Source organism: Momordica charantia (assembly GCF_013281855.1).
Source record: "Momordica charantia cultivar OHB3-1 chromosome 1 unlocalized genomic scaffold, Mcharantia_2.0 BLBB01000001.1, whole genome shotgun sequence".
Classification (NCBI taxonomy): domain Eukaryota; kingdom Viridiplantae; phylum Streptophyta; class Magnoliopsida; order Cucurbitales; family Cucurbitaceae; genus Momordica; species Momordica charantia.
The window spans coordinates 15,768,112-15,782,665 of NW_028275157.1; the positions used below are offsets into that span (position 1 = coordinate 15,768,112).

The window sequence follows — 14,554 nt, forward strand, 5'->3', positions numbered from 1 at the left end:
TCAAAACGTTGCTGGTTCGTTTAGGTATTTTAAAAAGTGACTATTTTTGTCTCTATTTATAAAATTTTAACCTAAAATTTATATACAATTGAAACTCTTTAGATACAATTTTATGACTACATTTCAAGAAATTTTGTGAATGAAATGTTGTGCTAAAATTGTGATTAAAATAAATGAGATAAAGGTTAAAATAAATGAATCAAAATAGTCGATTTTTAAAAATACATAAACTAAATGAATCGAGAGGACAATCTTTCAATGCGTTCGAGAGATCAACCTTGAGTGTATAGATAGAGAAGACAAAGTTCAGGTTTAGGTACGATATATCAAATCTAGATAAAGTATCTGCCCACTTCTTCCACTTGTGTTAGGATTTCATAGGTCTCAAAATTGAGGAAAATTTTTTGGTACTATGAGTGTCATACTTTATTCTATTTATATAAATAGAAAAAATGGACTCCACATCATTTTTAACGTGATGTGGCAAATGGTAAATATATGATACTCGTGTAGTACCAGAAGTAGATTTCGTATCTCCTAATTTAGTTGGTGGTTGTGTGGCATATTGTACACATTAGACAAACACGAACTTAAATCAAATTGAGTTGAAGTAGTTTTATTAGCTAGATCCAACATTAATTAATTAAACAAAAATACATTGACTTAAAAAGAAAATTTGTTCATTAAAAAGAAACAAATTGTTATTTGAAAGAGTTTTTTTCTCTTTAATCTCCCCCAATTTAATTGACATATATTATTTCTGTGTTGGAAATAGAAGTAGATCTCATATAATGTTGATGTTGATGTGGTAAACAGTGAATAGAAGGGAGTAATACTCCCGTGGTACCATAAATTTTTTCCAAATTTGGAAAAGAAAAGGAAGGGACAGGGTCGAACAATATTCAGAAAATTCCCTTGTTTAACTCCCGAACTCACATTTACATCCTCAACCCAACATACACCTTAAATTTAGAAACCAACTAAAATTTTTGGAACCATTTATCAGGGAAACAAAGAACAAACCAAATACATCACAAAACAAAAGAAAAAAGAAGCGAAAACCTTGAGACTAGGCTATACCAAAACTTTTGGTTTTTGGTATACTTTTTCTTATAGGTGCAATATGACGATTCCATCGCTAGGCCTGTGGGCGTGTCTGGTCTTCCATGCCATGTTGTTGCTTATTGTCCATGCAAATGCAAATGCAAATTTCTCGTTTGGGCATGCGCTTCGTCCAGTGCACAGGCAATTAGGTGCGCAGACTACTACTAAGCGTCACCGCCCGCCGTTCAAGCCCGGCCCTTGGAAGACTGCTCGTGCCACTTTCTATGAGGGCGGCTCGGGAACGTTCGGTATGTCAACTCTCATTTTGGAGAGATCATTTGTTTAATTGTTGTTGATATTATGCATTAATTGAGATTAATTTTGGTGTAAAACTAAGTTTTCTAATTTTGAGAGATTATGTGGAAGTAAAATTTGCAACAATCTTGGTCGAAAATTGCAATATTTTGCGGGAGTGGTGTGTGATTTGCATGGGCATGCATGCATGCAGGAGGTGCATGTGGGTACGAGGACGTGGAAAAGGAAGGGTATGGGATGGCGACCGTAGCGGTGAGCCCGGCGCTGTTCAACAACGGCCAGACTTGCGGCGCCTGCTTCGAGATCAAATGCGTTGAGGATCAGCAGTTGTGCAAGCCCGGGCAGCCGTCGCTCGTTGTAACGGCCACCAACCACTGCCCTCCCAATCACAACCTTGCCAATGACGATGGCGGATGGTGCAATCCCCCGCAAGAGCACTTCGATATAGCCAAGCCTGCTTTCCCCAATATTGCAGACTACAAGGCTGGCGTTGTTCCCATCAACTACCGCAGGTAATAACTCATTAATTACTTCTAATTTAGTAATCTGAACCTAACTTAATATCGTTTCTTACCTTTCGTCCCAAAAAAATAAATAATTTTTAATGTGTATGATTTTGATTTCTAATTGATCTTTAAATTGAGTTAGTCTGGACCTAACGGAATAAGTGATGTGCGGTTGACTAAATGTATATTTGGGAGTGATTTTAGCGTGGCTATAATCACTTTTATTAATGTCAAAATCACTCCAATTTCAAAATTACATTAGGTTAATTTACAATAATTCTAAAGTGAATAATTCTAAAGTGATTTTGAAATCTATGATAATTTTTAAGTGATTCCCATCAGATAACTTGAAAGATGATTCCAAGTGAATTTTGCTCGAAAGATTAATAGTAAATTAGTTTTTAAAATGATTATTGTTTTAAATTTCAAATTTGTCTGTCTATTTCCCTTATTTTCATCATAAAATTTAAGAAATTTAATTCTTCTCATTTCTAAAATTTTTCTCAGTCTCTAACTTTTATTTATCTCTAATTGTGTTTATACTTTTGTCAAATCCTTTTTTAAACTTCAAAATAATATTAATGATTAAAAATCACTTTTAATTCTATAAAACTCATTATAGGGTTCATTATGAGATTGATTGTGATTAATGAATGATTATTATATTTATAGGGTTCCGTGCAAAAAGCAAGGAGGAATTCGATTCACAATAACTGGGAATCCATACTACAACGAAGTGTTGGTGTGGAACGTGGGAGGGGCTGGAGACGTGACCAGCGTCCAAGTGAAGGGCCACCGCAAGCTCAAATGGACCACCATGACTCGTATGTGGGGTCAGAAATGGACCACCAACGCCATGCTCGTCGACGAGTCCCTCACCTTCCGAGTCCGAACCAGCGACGGCCGGTTCTCAACTTCTTGGCATGTCGCTCCCTCCAATTGGCAGTTTGGCCAGACCTTCGAAGGCAAAAACTTCAAGTAATTACTCGAAAATACTCGACTCCAGTCTCTTTGCCAGTTAAAGCTCATCTATTTTGTACTGACAGTCGTTTAATAGCTTGACAATTAGGAAACAATAATGAGTTGTCAAGTAGTCGGTAAACCTTTTGTTACCTTTTTGTGTACTTGCTATTTCTTTACTATTTTGTTAACAATATAATGGTTAGTTGCATTATTCTGCCTATTAACTTCAAAGATAAACTATTTTTTTACGACAAGAAACAACGATGTAGGGGTTTGAACACAGGACATCCCGTTTTGATACCATCTAAACCACCCCTCAATTCAAAAACTTAAACTTGATGGGTTCGATAAATTTAATTCATATATTAATATCTAACAAACTCTTCTGGTTTTTTTTTTAAGTTCTAAACACCTCTCGTTTTGGACCATACTACTTTTGCAATAATTGGTACTTCTGATTGTGTTAAATTCACAAATTATTTAATTACGATTGATTAAGTTTTTTTTTACATATTTATCTGTTTGCTTGTAAATAAATTTTAATTTAATTTCAACTAGGTATAAATTAATTTTACTACTCATTTAAATTATTGTTTAAATCGATGAAATTATGAAACCATACCAAATCAATTACATGGTATATAACTTAAAAATTGTTGTAAAAAATAATTGGATGAACCAAGAACAAGACACAGAAATTAGAGCCTATTTTTTGGCATTTATTGTTGGTGACGAATACCGAAAATGGAGGATCAACCAGGAAGACTTGCTCCATAAATACCACTTAATTTTTTTTTTATCACTTAATAAATACCAAATCCAAAAATCCACAATGGCCAATTAATTTCTATAGCTTTTGTAATTGGCTGGATAAATACTCTTCTCTTCTCCTCATCAAACATATTCTAAAAACAAAAACCCACATCCATGGCTGCGTTTCAAAGTACAGTTCATGTTGGGGCTTTTGTTCACAATCTTCTTCTTTTCAGGTACATTTTATCTAAATTTTTTTTTTAATATGCGAAGTGATTAAATCAACCTATAAGATAAAACAACTCGACTTCGATTCTTGAATAATCCAAATCACTTTTGCTTCTATTGTAACAAAAGATTCTTTTTTTTTTTTTAGATTAGGTGTAAAAGACTCGTGTCAATTTATGATTTTACGTATGGACAATTCTTCGATAGATTATTGTTCATTCATAGCAAAATATTTTCTTTGTGCTTCGAGTCACAGGTATCTAAGATATTCATACCTAACTATTTTCCACCAAAGTGGTAACGAAATGATATAACTCTTGTACAAATTTTTCCTATAAAGATGTTTGTGAGTGATTTTGGTATGGTTAGAATCACTTTTACTCATGCCAAAATCATTTACATTTCAAAATAGAATGTTTTGCAATAATTCATAAGTAATTTTAGAAAAATCCAAAATCACTCTGAAGTGATTTCCAGTTGGAGAGTAATTCTCCAAATTATTTTTGACCAAAAAATTAATATAAAATTAGTTTGTGAAATGGTTATTGTTTTAATTTTTAAAAACGGTCTTTCTATTCATCTTAATTTCACCTTAAATTTTGTGATTTTGTGATTTTTAGTTTCCATCTATTTTCTAAGTTTATTTCTCGGTTTAAAATTTTTGTCTGTCACTTTCTAAAATTCATTTTTCTAAGATTTTTGTTCTCTCTATGCAGATTTTGTTCAAATTCTCTCTTTAAACTTGAAATATTAAACATTCAAAATCATTTTAATTATATAAAAAATAACTTGAAAAAGTGTCTGACAAAACGTTAAAATAATTATATAAAAATTACTTTCACAAAATCAATTATCATCCATTCTAAAACCATTCCCAAACAAATCCTAAAAACATGGTTTATTCTCTCTTTTTTTTTTTTGGAAGAACCTAAGAAATCAGATTGTAATTTTGATTCATAATTCAATTCTTATTAAAAAGTGTGTTTGTTCTTGTATTCCAATTTCCAATTGATAATATATAGATACTTGGCCGGTCTTTTCTTTTAATTTTTAATTTTTATCTTTTTCCAAAAGTAGTGATTATGAATCATGGAGGGTGAAAAATCTTATTGTATAAAAAATTAATTAAGATACGTTTTTAGAATGGAAAATAAAAGGAATAAATGAAAACGGGTCAACTTTAAAAAATAAAATACCAACAATTGAAAGTTTTATCAAACAAACCTTAGTTTAATTTTCCTTCTACAGTAACAAATGTCTCCATTTGACTTTTATTTCTAATATAACATTACAAACCTTAAATATATCTTTTTAAATAAATATAATTCAATAGTTAATACATATTTAATTCATAAGATATTATTAAAAGAAATATATATGAACAAACGTGAGAGTAGAGATCACAGAGACATAAAATCTTCATTCTTCCATTCATTCAATTCATTCAATTTCAAAGTCGAATATAAAGTTCAATGAATCACTAACACATCAATTATTATCTCTAACATTAGTACTTTAATATTTTAATTATAGATTTGAATAATGTGTAAGGGAAAAAACTCAAATTTTAGAAACAATTTGTTTTATTCAATAATCATATTATATCTGTAGGGGTATACACGGTCAATTTCTCCATTAAAAACAATTGTCCGTACACAATCTGGCCTGGAGCCGTAACTAGTTCTGGCAATACACTGTCGACAACCGGGTTCGAATTACCAACAGGTACGATAGTAAAGTCGACCATTTCTTCACCATGGTCCGGTCGGTTTTGGGCTCGAACCCATTGTTCCAAGGACGCACGTGGAAAATTTTCTTGTGGAACTGGTGACTGTGCCTCTGGCCAAGTCACGTGCAATGGTGCTGTCGGAATTCCACCGGCTACCCTCGTCGAATTTACCATAGCCCCAAACGGGGGCCAAGATTTCTTTGACATTAGCCTCGTCGACGGCTTTAACTTGCCCATTTCGGTTGTCCCACTAGCCGTTAAAGGGCAAGACGGCACGGTGATTGCCTGTAAAAGTGCATGTATCGCTTTCGAAAAGCCGGAATTTTGCTGCAGCGGCGACCATAACAAGCCAGAAACTTGTCCGCCCACCAATTATTCGACGATATTCAAGAATCAGTGTCCTCAGGCTTATAGCTATGCATACGATGATGAGACTAGCACTTTCATATGTTTATAACTCACTCGTGAAATTAAAACTTACTTATTCCATTTAATCTCTTGGAAATTGATTTTTGTTATAAAAAAATTATCCATTAATTAAAATGCGGATGGACTAACCCATTGAGCTTTTTTTCTCTTTTTTTTTTTTCTTCCTTTTGAAAAAAAAAAAACCATTGAGGCATTGATAGCTTCTTCATAGAAACTATCATTATTAAATCTATATATCATTATTTATTGTGATTTAATTGACAACTTTCAATTATAACTTAAAAAAAACAATGGACGAAATATAGAAAAGGTTTTGAACTGTGAGTAATAGTTATGATTCATTTCGTACTAAAAAGAAAAAAGAAATATATATATATATATATATATATATAATGATTCATTTCCTTTTCACAAGAAATGAAATAAAATAGTATAATTCATTTTGAATTCAAGCAGGAGAGAACAGATAACATTTTCAAATTAACTAATATAAGAGATGTTTTAGTCCTGATAGTTTTACTATTAATTATTATGAGCACCGCACGCAAAATTTTGAACTTTAATAGTATATCAATCAGTTAAAATTTTCTAAAAGTGAATCAATTAAAAAAAATTTAGCAGTTTATTTAAATAAACGACATTTTGATTGAATATATACTTTAACCCACTGAACTTTTAATTCGGACTAAATCAAATATTTCATATTCATCTTCTTCCTTTCAGTGAGAAAATTAATTCAGATATCACAATTGAAATAAAACTCTTCTTAATATATGGTGGGAGCTTATTTTAGGGAAAGTTATTCCCAAAAGCATTCTCATTTATTACAATAAATAAATAAATAAATAATATATATATATATATTTTTTTTTTAATTTATACAATATTTTCTCTTTAATCTCATTGTTGTTAGTAATTTTAAGTTTTTTTTTTTTTTTTTGGGGGACATTATCCCTTACATATAGGTAATATTTTTTCTATAGGTAATATCTTTAATAAATATTTCTGCATGTATTTATTTATTGAAGAATTGTGTCTAACCATAAGCACCATTTTTGTTGGACCAAACTATTGCGTTGGAATTGATACTTTTGGTAGTGTTGGGTGTTTTTTTAAACTCTATTTCAACGTTTTATTGTTGTGTTTCTCTGCTTTTTTACGCACTCAAATTTATTGCCATGTTCAGACTTGATTTAAATATATATTTTTAGTATTGTATGATTTGTCAGTTTGTTTGTGTAAATAATTTTGGGATTTAATTTAAAAAAAATATGTTAATTATACTACTCATCTAAATTTATTGTTAATTATACATATAACTTAAAATATTTCTTAAAAAATAATGGGATGAACCAAGGATAAGACAGAGAAGTTAGAGCCTATTTTTGAGCATTTAACAGTTTTTTTTTTAATTTGGAAACACGAGATTATGAGTTAATTAATAATTTAACACGCATATTAATATCTTGTTTTTTCTTTTTATAGTAAATGGACTTTAATTTCTATACCTTTTGTAATGGGAGACATGGGCTATATAAATAGTCTTCTCTTTCTCTTGTCCTCATCAAACATATTTTATTCACAAACAAAAGAAGAAAAATCCACATTCATGGCTGCATTTCAAGGACAGTTGTTCAGACTTTCATTGGTAATCCTGTTCTTTTCAGGTACATTTTTTATTTTGACAAAATAAAAATTTTTAAAAAATGTTTGAAGCTATTGAACCAAAATTATGAATCTGACTTTTTTTAATTTTTTAATTTTTTTTTATGTAATGGTATTCTGAAAACCTAATTGATAGTGCAATTATGAATTAAAAGTATATTTGTTCCAGTATTCCAATAGATAAGAGGTAGATTATAGACTCTTTTTTTCTTTTTCAAAATTACTCATTGGATTATGAAGGTAAATATAGTCGTTTATTAATTGAAAAATCTTATATATAAAAAAAAAATTAAGTAGAATGAAAAATAAAAGAAGATACAAGAAAACGTATAAAAAAATTATCAAACAGCCTTTAATTTTATTTTCATTCTATAAAATGGCAAATAAAATTTTATTTATGATCTTGAATCACGTAGCTAGATTGTGTAACAAATGTTTCCACTTGATTTTTCGTTTTAATATAACACTACAAACGTTCCTTAAAAAAAGCATTACAAACCTTCCTTTTTTTTAATAAGTACAAATTATAAGTTATATATAAAAAAGAAATAAACAAAGGTGAGAATAAAATTACGGAAAAAATAACTCCAAATATAACTAATAAATAAGGTATTATCTTTAAGATGGGTGGTTTGAATTTTCTAAAAAATGGTTTGATAACAAATTAATAAAAAAATTAAATAAAAATTTTAGAAACAAATTTATTAATTTAATAATTATATTACATTTGCAGGGGTTTACTCGGTCAATTTCTCCATTAAAAACAATTGTCCATTCCAAATCTGGCCTGGAACCTTAACGGGTTCCGGCAATCAACTGTCAACAACTGGGTTTGAATTAGCATCTAGTTCGACCACAACAGCGACTGTTTCTCCACCGTGGTCCGGTCGATTTTGGGCTCGAACCCACTGCTTCACAGGCGAGAGTGGAAAATTCTCATGTGGAACTGCCGACTGCGCCTCCGGCCAAGTCACATGTAATGGTGCGGGTGCAATTCCACCAGCTAGCCTTGTCGAATTCACCATAGCCCCAAACGGTGGCCAAGATTTCTTCGACATCAGCCTCGTCGATGGCTTCAACTTGCCCGTCTCGGTGGTTCCACTCGGCGGGTCGGGCGAGTGCGCAACGGTAACTTGTGTCGGAAATGTAAATTCTGTTTGTCCGCCGGAACTAGCCGTTAGAGGGCAAGATGGAGCAGTGGTAGCATGTAAAAGTGCTTGTATGGCTTTCAACACGCCGGAATTCTGCTGCAGTGGCGACCATAATCAGCCGCAAACTTGTCCGCCGACGAGATACTCGATGATATTCAAGAACCAGTGTCCTCAAGCTTATAGTTATGCTTACGATGATAGGACTAGTACTTTTACGTGCTCGGGTGGAGCCGATTACGCCATCACATTTTGTCCTTAATGTATGGTGTATTGGCGATCGATCGAGTTTGATGAATAAATAAAAGGCTGAATATGTAATTCGATTATATCTAATCAAAATTTTCTAACAAATCAAATCAAAATAAAATCAAACTCCTCCTGGATAATCAGCAAAATAATATCAATCAAATTATAAATAAATTTATAAATATTCAACAAAATATTTATCGTAATTAAGAATATAGTTATATCTATTTCAAAATAAACTTAGAAATTAAAAGTTAAAATAAATCCAAGTGAGTGATTTACCCTATATGAAATTTTTTTTTTTTAACAATGAATAAGAGTTAAAAGGCTGAGAAGTTGTTATAGCGAGCATCAGCAGGCATATACCAAGTTGGAGCTTATTTTCGTTCAGTTTTTTTTTTCTGTTAGGATGAACGTGGACTTGCTCTATTCATTAAAAATCAACAGTTTCTTTCCTGTTTTGGAAACACGAAACTATCGGTTAATAACTTAACACTCATAACAAATGGGCCATTAATATCACTTTTTTCTTTTTATAGTAAATAAATGGACACTAATTGCTATACATTTTGTAATACGAGAAATGGGCTATATAAATAGAATACCCTTCTCTTCTCTTGTCCTCATCAAACATATTATATTCATAAACAACTTTTTTTTATAGGAAACGGAAGTCTAATTTTAAAATGACAATAATTTTAAAATGACAATTTTATCAAAATAAAATATATATGCAATATATTTGACTACTGATATATGTCTGATATACTATTGATATAACTGTCTAATATATTTAGACTACATATGTGATCTCATATACTACTTATATGAATGTCTGATATATTACTGAAATGAAAATTTATGCTATATTTGAAAATTTTTAAAAATAGGCGACATATTTTGAAATATATAAAAGATTTTTTCACTGCAATTCTCCAAAATCTATTGTATTTTTAAAATGTTGGAAGCAATTAAGATCGATGGTTTTAATTTCTAGAAAAAACAGAAAAAAAAATTGATCTCATTGTGAATTTGTTGAACTAAAAAACAATTTTAATTTTAGAAACAATTTTTTAATTTAATAATTATACCATATTTGCAGGGTTTACTCAGTCAATTTTTCAATTAAAAATAATTGTGCGTTCCCAATCTGGCCTGGAACGCTAAATAGTTTTGGCGATAAATTTTTAACAACCCCGTTTGGATTACCATCTGGTTCGACCTCAATAACGACTATTCACATGAGCCGTGCATCGGTCGGTTCTGGGCTCGAAGCCATTGCTTTGTAGACGCGAATGGAAATAATGTATCTTGCGGAGCCGACTGCGTTCCAGGCCACGTCGAGTGTCACGGCATGTGCGCACCGGTTAGCATCATTGATTTCACCATAGCCCCAAAGGGCGGCCAAGATTTCTATGACATCAGTCTCGTTTACGGCTTCAACGAACTTGCCCGTCTCGGTGGTTCCACAAAGCAGGTGTCGAGTGAATGCACAAAGATAGCTTGTGTCCAGCGGAAATATAAACTCAAACTCCGCATGTCCGCCAGAACTAGCGGTTAAAGGAAAAGATGGCGCGGTGGTAGCATGTAAAAGTGCTTGTTTGGCTTTCAACAAGTCGGAATACTGCTGCAGTGGCGATCATGATCGGCCGAAAACTTGTTCATCGACGAAATATTCAAAGATATTCAAGGATCAGTGTCCTCAAGCTATTAGTTATGCTTTCGATGATATTACAAGTACTATTCAATGCTCGGGTGGGCCAGATTATGGCATCACATTTTGTCCTTGATGTGTATTGTCGATCATTCGAGCTTGATGAATAAATGAAATGTTGATAATTCGTTTATATATTATAAAAATTTATATAGAAAAAAACATAATCAAAGCAAATCAATTTCCATTTGATGGAGACAGTTTTCTGAGTCAAATTTTGAGTTGATTGAAACTGGAGTCTGGACAATCTGGAATGATCGAAATGCGGTTAGAGTCCAAAAATAAATTCCAGATGCTAAGATTAGAAGTGATTGGATCATTTATTATGTGAAGGAGTTCAAGACCACTCATGGTTCACCTCGTGCTGAATCGAGTTGTCCAGGTAGCAATAGAAACCTCCCTCGTACTGTTGAAAACTCGTGGTCGCCTCCTCTGGCAAGCTAGGTTAAGTTTAAGAACCGGAGTAGGTGTTGTTGGCATAAATGAACAAGGGAAAATCATAGCAAGCAGCTTCTCGTGGCGTTCAGGGGTACCTCGAGCCCAGAACCCTTGCTGTTCTTGAAGGCATTCGGTTGGCTGATCGATTGAACATACGTATGGTTCAATTTGATTCTCAGTTGATAAATCTCGTCTCAAAAGAATCTGGTAATCGTTGCAAAACAAGTGTGTGAGTTGAGGATATTCGTTTTTTGGCGAAGAAGTTTACCCACATTCACAAATTTAATCTAGAAGAGAAAAATGACGTAAAATAAACTTTCTGATCTTTGTGGTTTGAGTAATATGTACATGTATTTGTCAATGTAATTTAAAAACAACACTTCAGTTTTTGAAATTTGAAATTTTATTCTAATAGACTGTTATTTAATGAACCACATGACATTTAATTTGCTAACTAAATTTGTTGATATATATTTTCTAATGTGCTAACTAGGTTTGTTGATATATATTTTCTAATGAGTTACAAGTTTTTCTAATATATATTATTTTTTACTTATGTGGTATTTCTCTGTCCTCCAACGATTGTCCGACTATTGCTCCAATCGTTGCTACCTTCTTTTGTTCGTTCATTGCCATTATCTCCTTTGTTGCAACTATTCCTTTTCTTCCTCCTTTTTGATTATCGTTCATCTCTCCATAGGGGTTGTTTGACCATCATTATAAATCTAGAATGAGAGTCACTCTTCTACCTTCATTCCATATTAGAAACGAACCACATTTTCGTCGGAGAAGTTGAATAATGAGTGGGTCGTTCATTAGAGGAGGGGACAGTGGGAATAAATGAGTGAATCACTACTGAGTGAAATACCAAAATAATATTTTAACCTAAATTTTACAAAAGTTATTGGTTGGAAAATACAAATATGATGTCTTATTTATATTCCATTCATAATAGAAACTTTTGATCATTGCATACTTTTTTAACTCTTTTTTTTTTTTTGGACGAGTTGAAAGTTAGGATTTGCCAACCTTTTTGACTAAGAAATGTGTAGCTATCTTATTTTTAATAATTTATTTATTTTCTAAAAGGTCTAATATATGTGTATATATATATATATATTTTTTTGGTAAAGGTCTAAAATAATCTTAAATCTTAATTTAATCCTTAATCAATTTATTAACCGCGAGTTTACAAAAATTCGTCTAAAATGGTACGCGCCATAAATTTTAAAATATTCAAAAGGTAACGTGGCAAAGCGCGAAAACATTTTACTTTTGGATACAATCTCACCCGTTCGATTAGTTTATCTCAATCGTACGGTATTAAACTAGTAATCCGCGTCCCTAGAGATGCACCAATCAGATTGCTCCCAGCGCTCCTATATAGCCAAAACCCTAATTCCTCAGCCTCATAATTCCTTCCCGATCGAATTCTCTCATTTGAAACCCGAAGGTTCGTTCAGTTGAAATGGCTCCAAGAGCAGAGAAGAAGCCAGCGGAGAAGGCGCCAGCCGAAAAGAAGCCTCGAGCGGAGAAGAAGCTCCCGAAAGACGCATCATCTGAAAAGAAGAAGAAGAAGATGAAGAAGAGCGTGGAGACCTACAAGCTTTACCTCTTCAAGGTCTTGAAGCAGGTACATCCCGATATCGGAATTTCTAGCAAGGCCATGGGAATTATGAACAGTTTTATCAACGACATTTTCGAGAAGTTGGCTCAGGAGTCGTCGCGATTGGCTAGGTATAACAAGAAGCCGACGATCACCTCAAGGGAGATCCAAACGGCCGTGCGGCTGGTGCTTCCAGGTGAGCTTGCGAAGCACGCCGTATCCGAGGGAACGAAGGCGGTAACCAAATTCACCAGCTCTTAGAACTTTCTATCTCGATTTTAGGGTTTAGTGTTTGACGATATAGACGGCCTTGTAATTTTTGGTCTGGTTTAATTTACTATGAAACTGAAGAGTTTGAAGTTGATATGAATTACTTAGTTAGATGCACTGTTCTTCGCACTCTTGTATAGGAGTGATCGGGAAGTCTAGATTTGTTCGGACATCATCAGTGATAATCTGCGGGTGTTTGAATTGAACACGACCTTTTGGAAGAAAAATTTATTCGGAAAGTTACACATTACTGGATTTTTTTAAAGAACGAATGGGTCAATTGATTTGTTATCAAACATTTTCCCTTTTCCTGTACTCAAAATTGTTTGAATACGAATGGCGCAAGCCGCGTGGTAGTTTATTATAGATGTTTATATTTCAATTATTTAAAATGGGATACAATTTCAATATTTTGGAACTATAATATCGTATTCCAAAGTGAGGAGTGGGCGAGAATGGCCGATTTGAAATGTGAATAACAGGCAAGACGAAACGGAAGCACGAGATTGATGCTACCACTTGGGCCCAGGGGGCTACATAGATTATTGGTCCTGTAGGAGGCCCAGCCCAAGAAGGCAACTTAATATTTGATCCGGCGCTGACCGTGACCGGTGAGTGAGGACTGACAAGCGGCGAATGCCACGTCATTTCGTGGTTGCACTGCATTATTAACCACCGAGCGCTTCACAGACGTGAAGACAGCACGATAGCGAAAGCAGTGACGATTTTTGAATTTGATTTTAGTTTTAATTTTTTTACTTTTTTTTGCGGCGATTTTAGTGGTCGAGAAATTTCAAAAATGTATTTTAAATATTCATGGACTTTGTTATTTTTTCCTGCAAGTGGTTAATTTTTTTTTCTTTTTTTCGTGAAATTTGAATTCACAATTTTAGAGATATATGTTAATTAATGTTGAATTATGTTTTCGCCGGCAATTGGTAAATTAATGATTAAGGTTTTTTTTTTTCGATAACATTCTCAATTTTATTTATGGTATAACAAATTAGAAATGGAAACAGTTAATAAATTTATTTATATTATTTGCAAAATTTCTATACAATTTTAATAATATTTTTTTTTAAAATGAAAAATAATAAATATAAATAATCGTCAAAATGTCTAGATTTTCTTAATAAAATTAAAAACGAATACATATTTATTGACTTCGGACTTTAATTTTCTTAATAAAATTAAAAACGAATACATATTGAATGACTTTGGACTTTAATTTCAATGAGTTGTGTCTCTTTAGACTATAATTTATAGATCTCTTAGATGCTTTTAACTATAAAATTTATGGTGAATCTCTAATTTTATAATTTTGTGTCTAACTAGTAATTGTGTTGATTATATTAGATGATTATACCATTAGTGAACCCAAACTTAGTTCAAATGGTTAATATACTTATCTCTGATTAATAGACCGTGAGTTTAAATTCTCACTCCCATTTATTGTATTCAAATAGAAAAAAAAATGATTATATCATTAAACTTGCT

The 14,554-nt window shown here is 32.4% G+C and overlaps 3 protein-coding genes and 1 pseudogene across 3 annotated transcripts; all 4 read left to right on the forward strand.

Moving 5' to 3' along the window:
- The first annotated feature begins 128 nt into the window (after positions 1–128).
- Positions 129–3,036, forward strand: LOC111013610 (expansin-A9). Its single transcript, XM_022288087.2, has 3 exons — positions 129–1,352; positions 1,553–1,871; positions 2,538–3,036. Exons 1-3 carry the CDS (start codon positions 1,124–1,126, stop codon positions 2,845–2,847), a joined length of 858 nt encoding a protein of 285 aa, XP_022143779.1. The 5' UTR covers positions 129–1,123; the 3' UTR covers positions 2,848–3,036.
- A 719-nt stretch (positions 3,037–3,755) lies between these two features.
- On the forward strand, positions 3,756–5,995 carry LOC111013750 (thaumatin-like protein 1 pseudogene; annotated as a pseudogene).
- Positions 5,996–8,358: 2,363 nt separating this feature from the next.
- Positions 8,359–9,080, forward strand: LOC111013752 (thaumatin-like protein 1; the record flags this gene model as incomplete). Its single annotated transcript, XM_022288274.2, has 1 exon — positions 8,359–9,080. A coding segment is annotated over one exon (684 nt), but the record flags the coding sequence as incomplete, so codon positions are not given.
- Positions 9,081–12,584: 3,504 nt separating this feature from the next.
- On the forward strand, positions 12,585–13,157 carry LOC111013560 (histone H2B.1). The gene has a single exon (XM_022288028.2). It carries the CDS (start codon positions 12,650–12,652, stop codon positions 13,046–13,048), a length of 399 nt encoding a protein of 132 aa, XP_022143720.1. The 5' UTR covers positions 12,585–12,649; the 3' UTR covers positions 13,049–13,157.
- Positions 13,158–14,554: the final 1,397 nt, after the last annotated feature.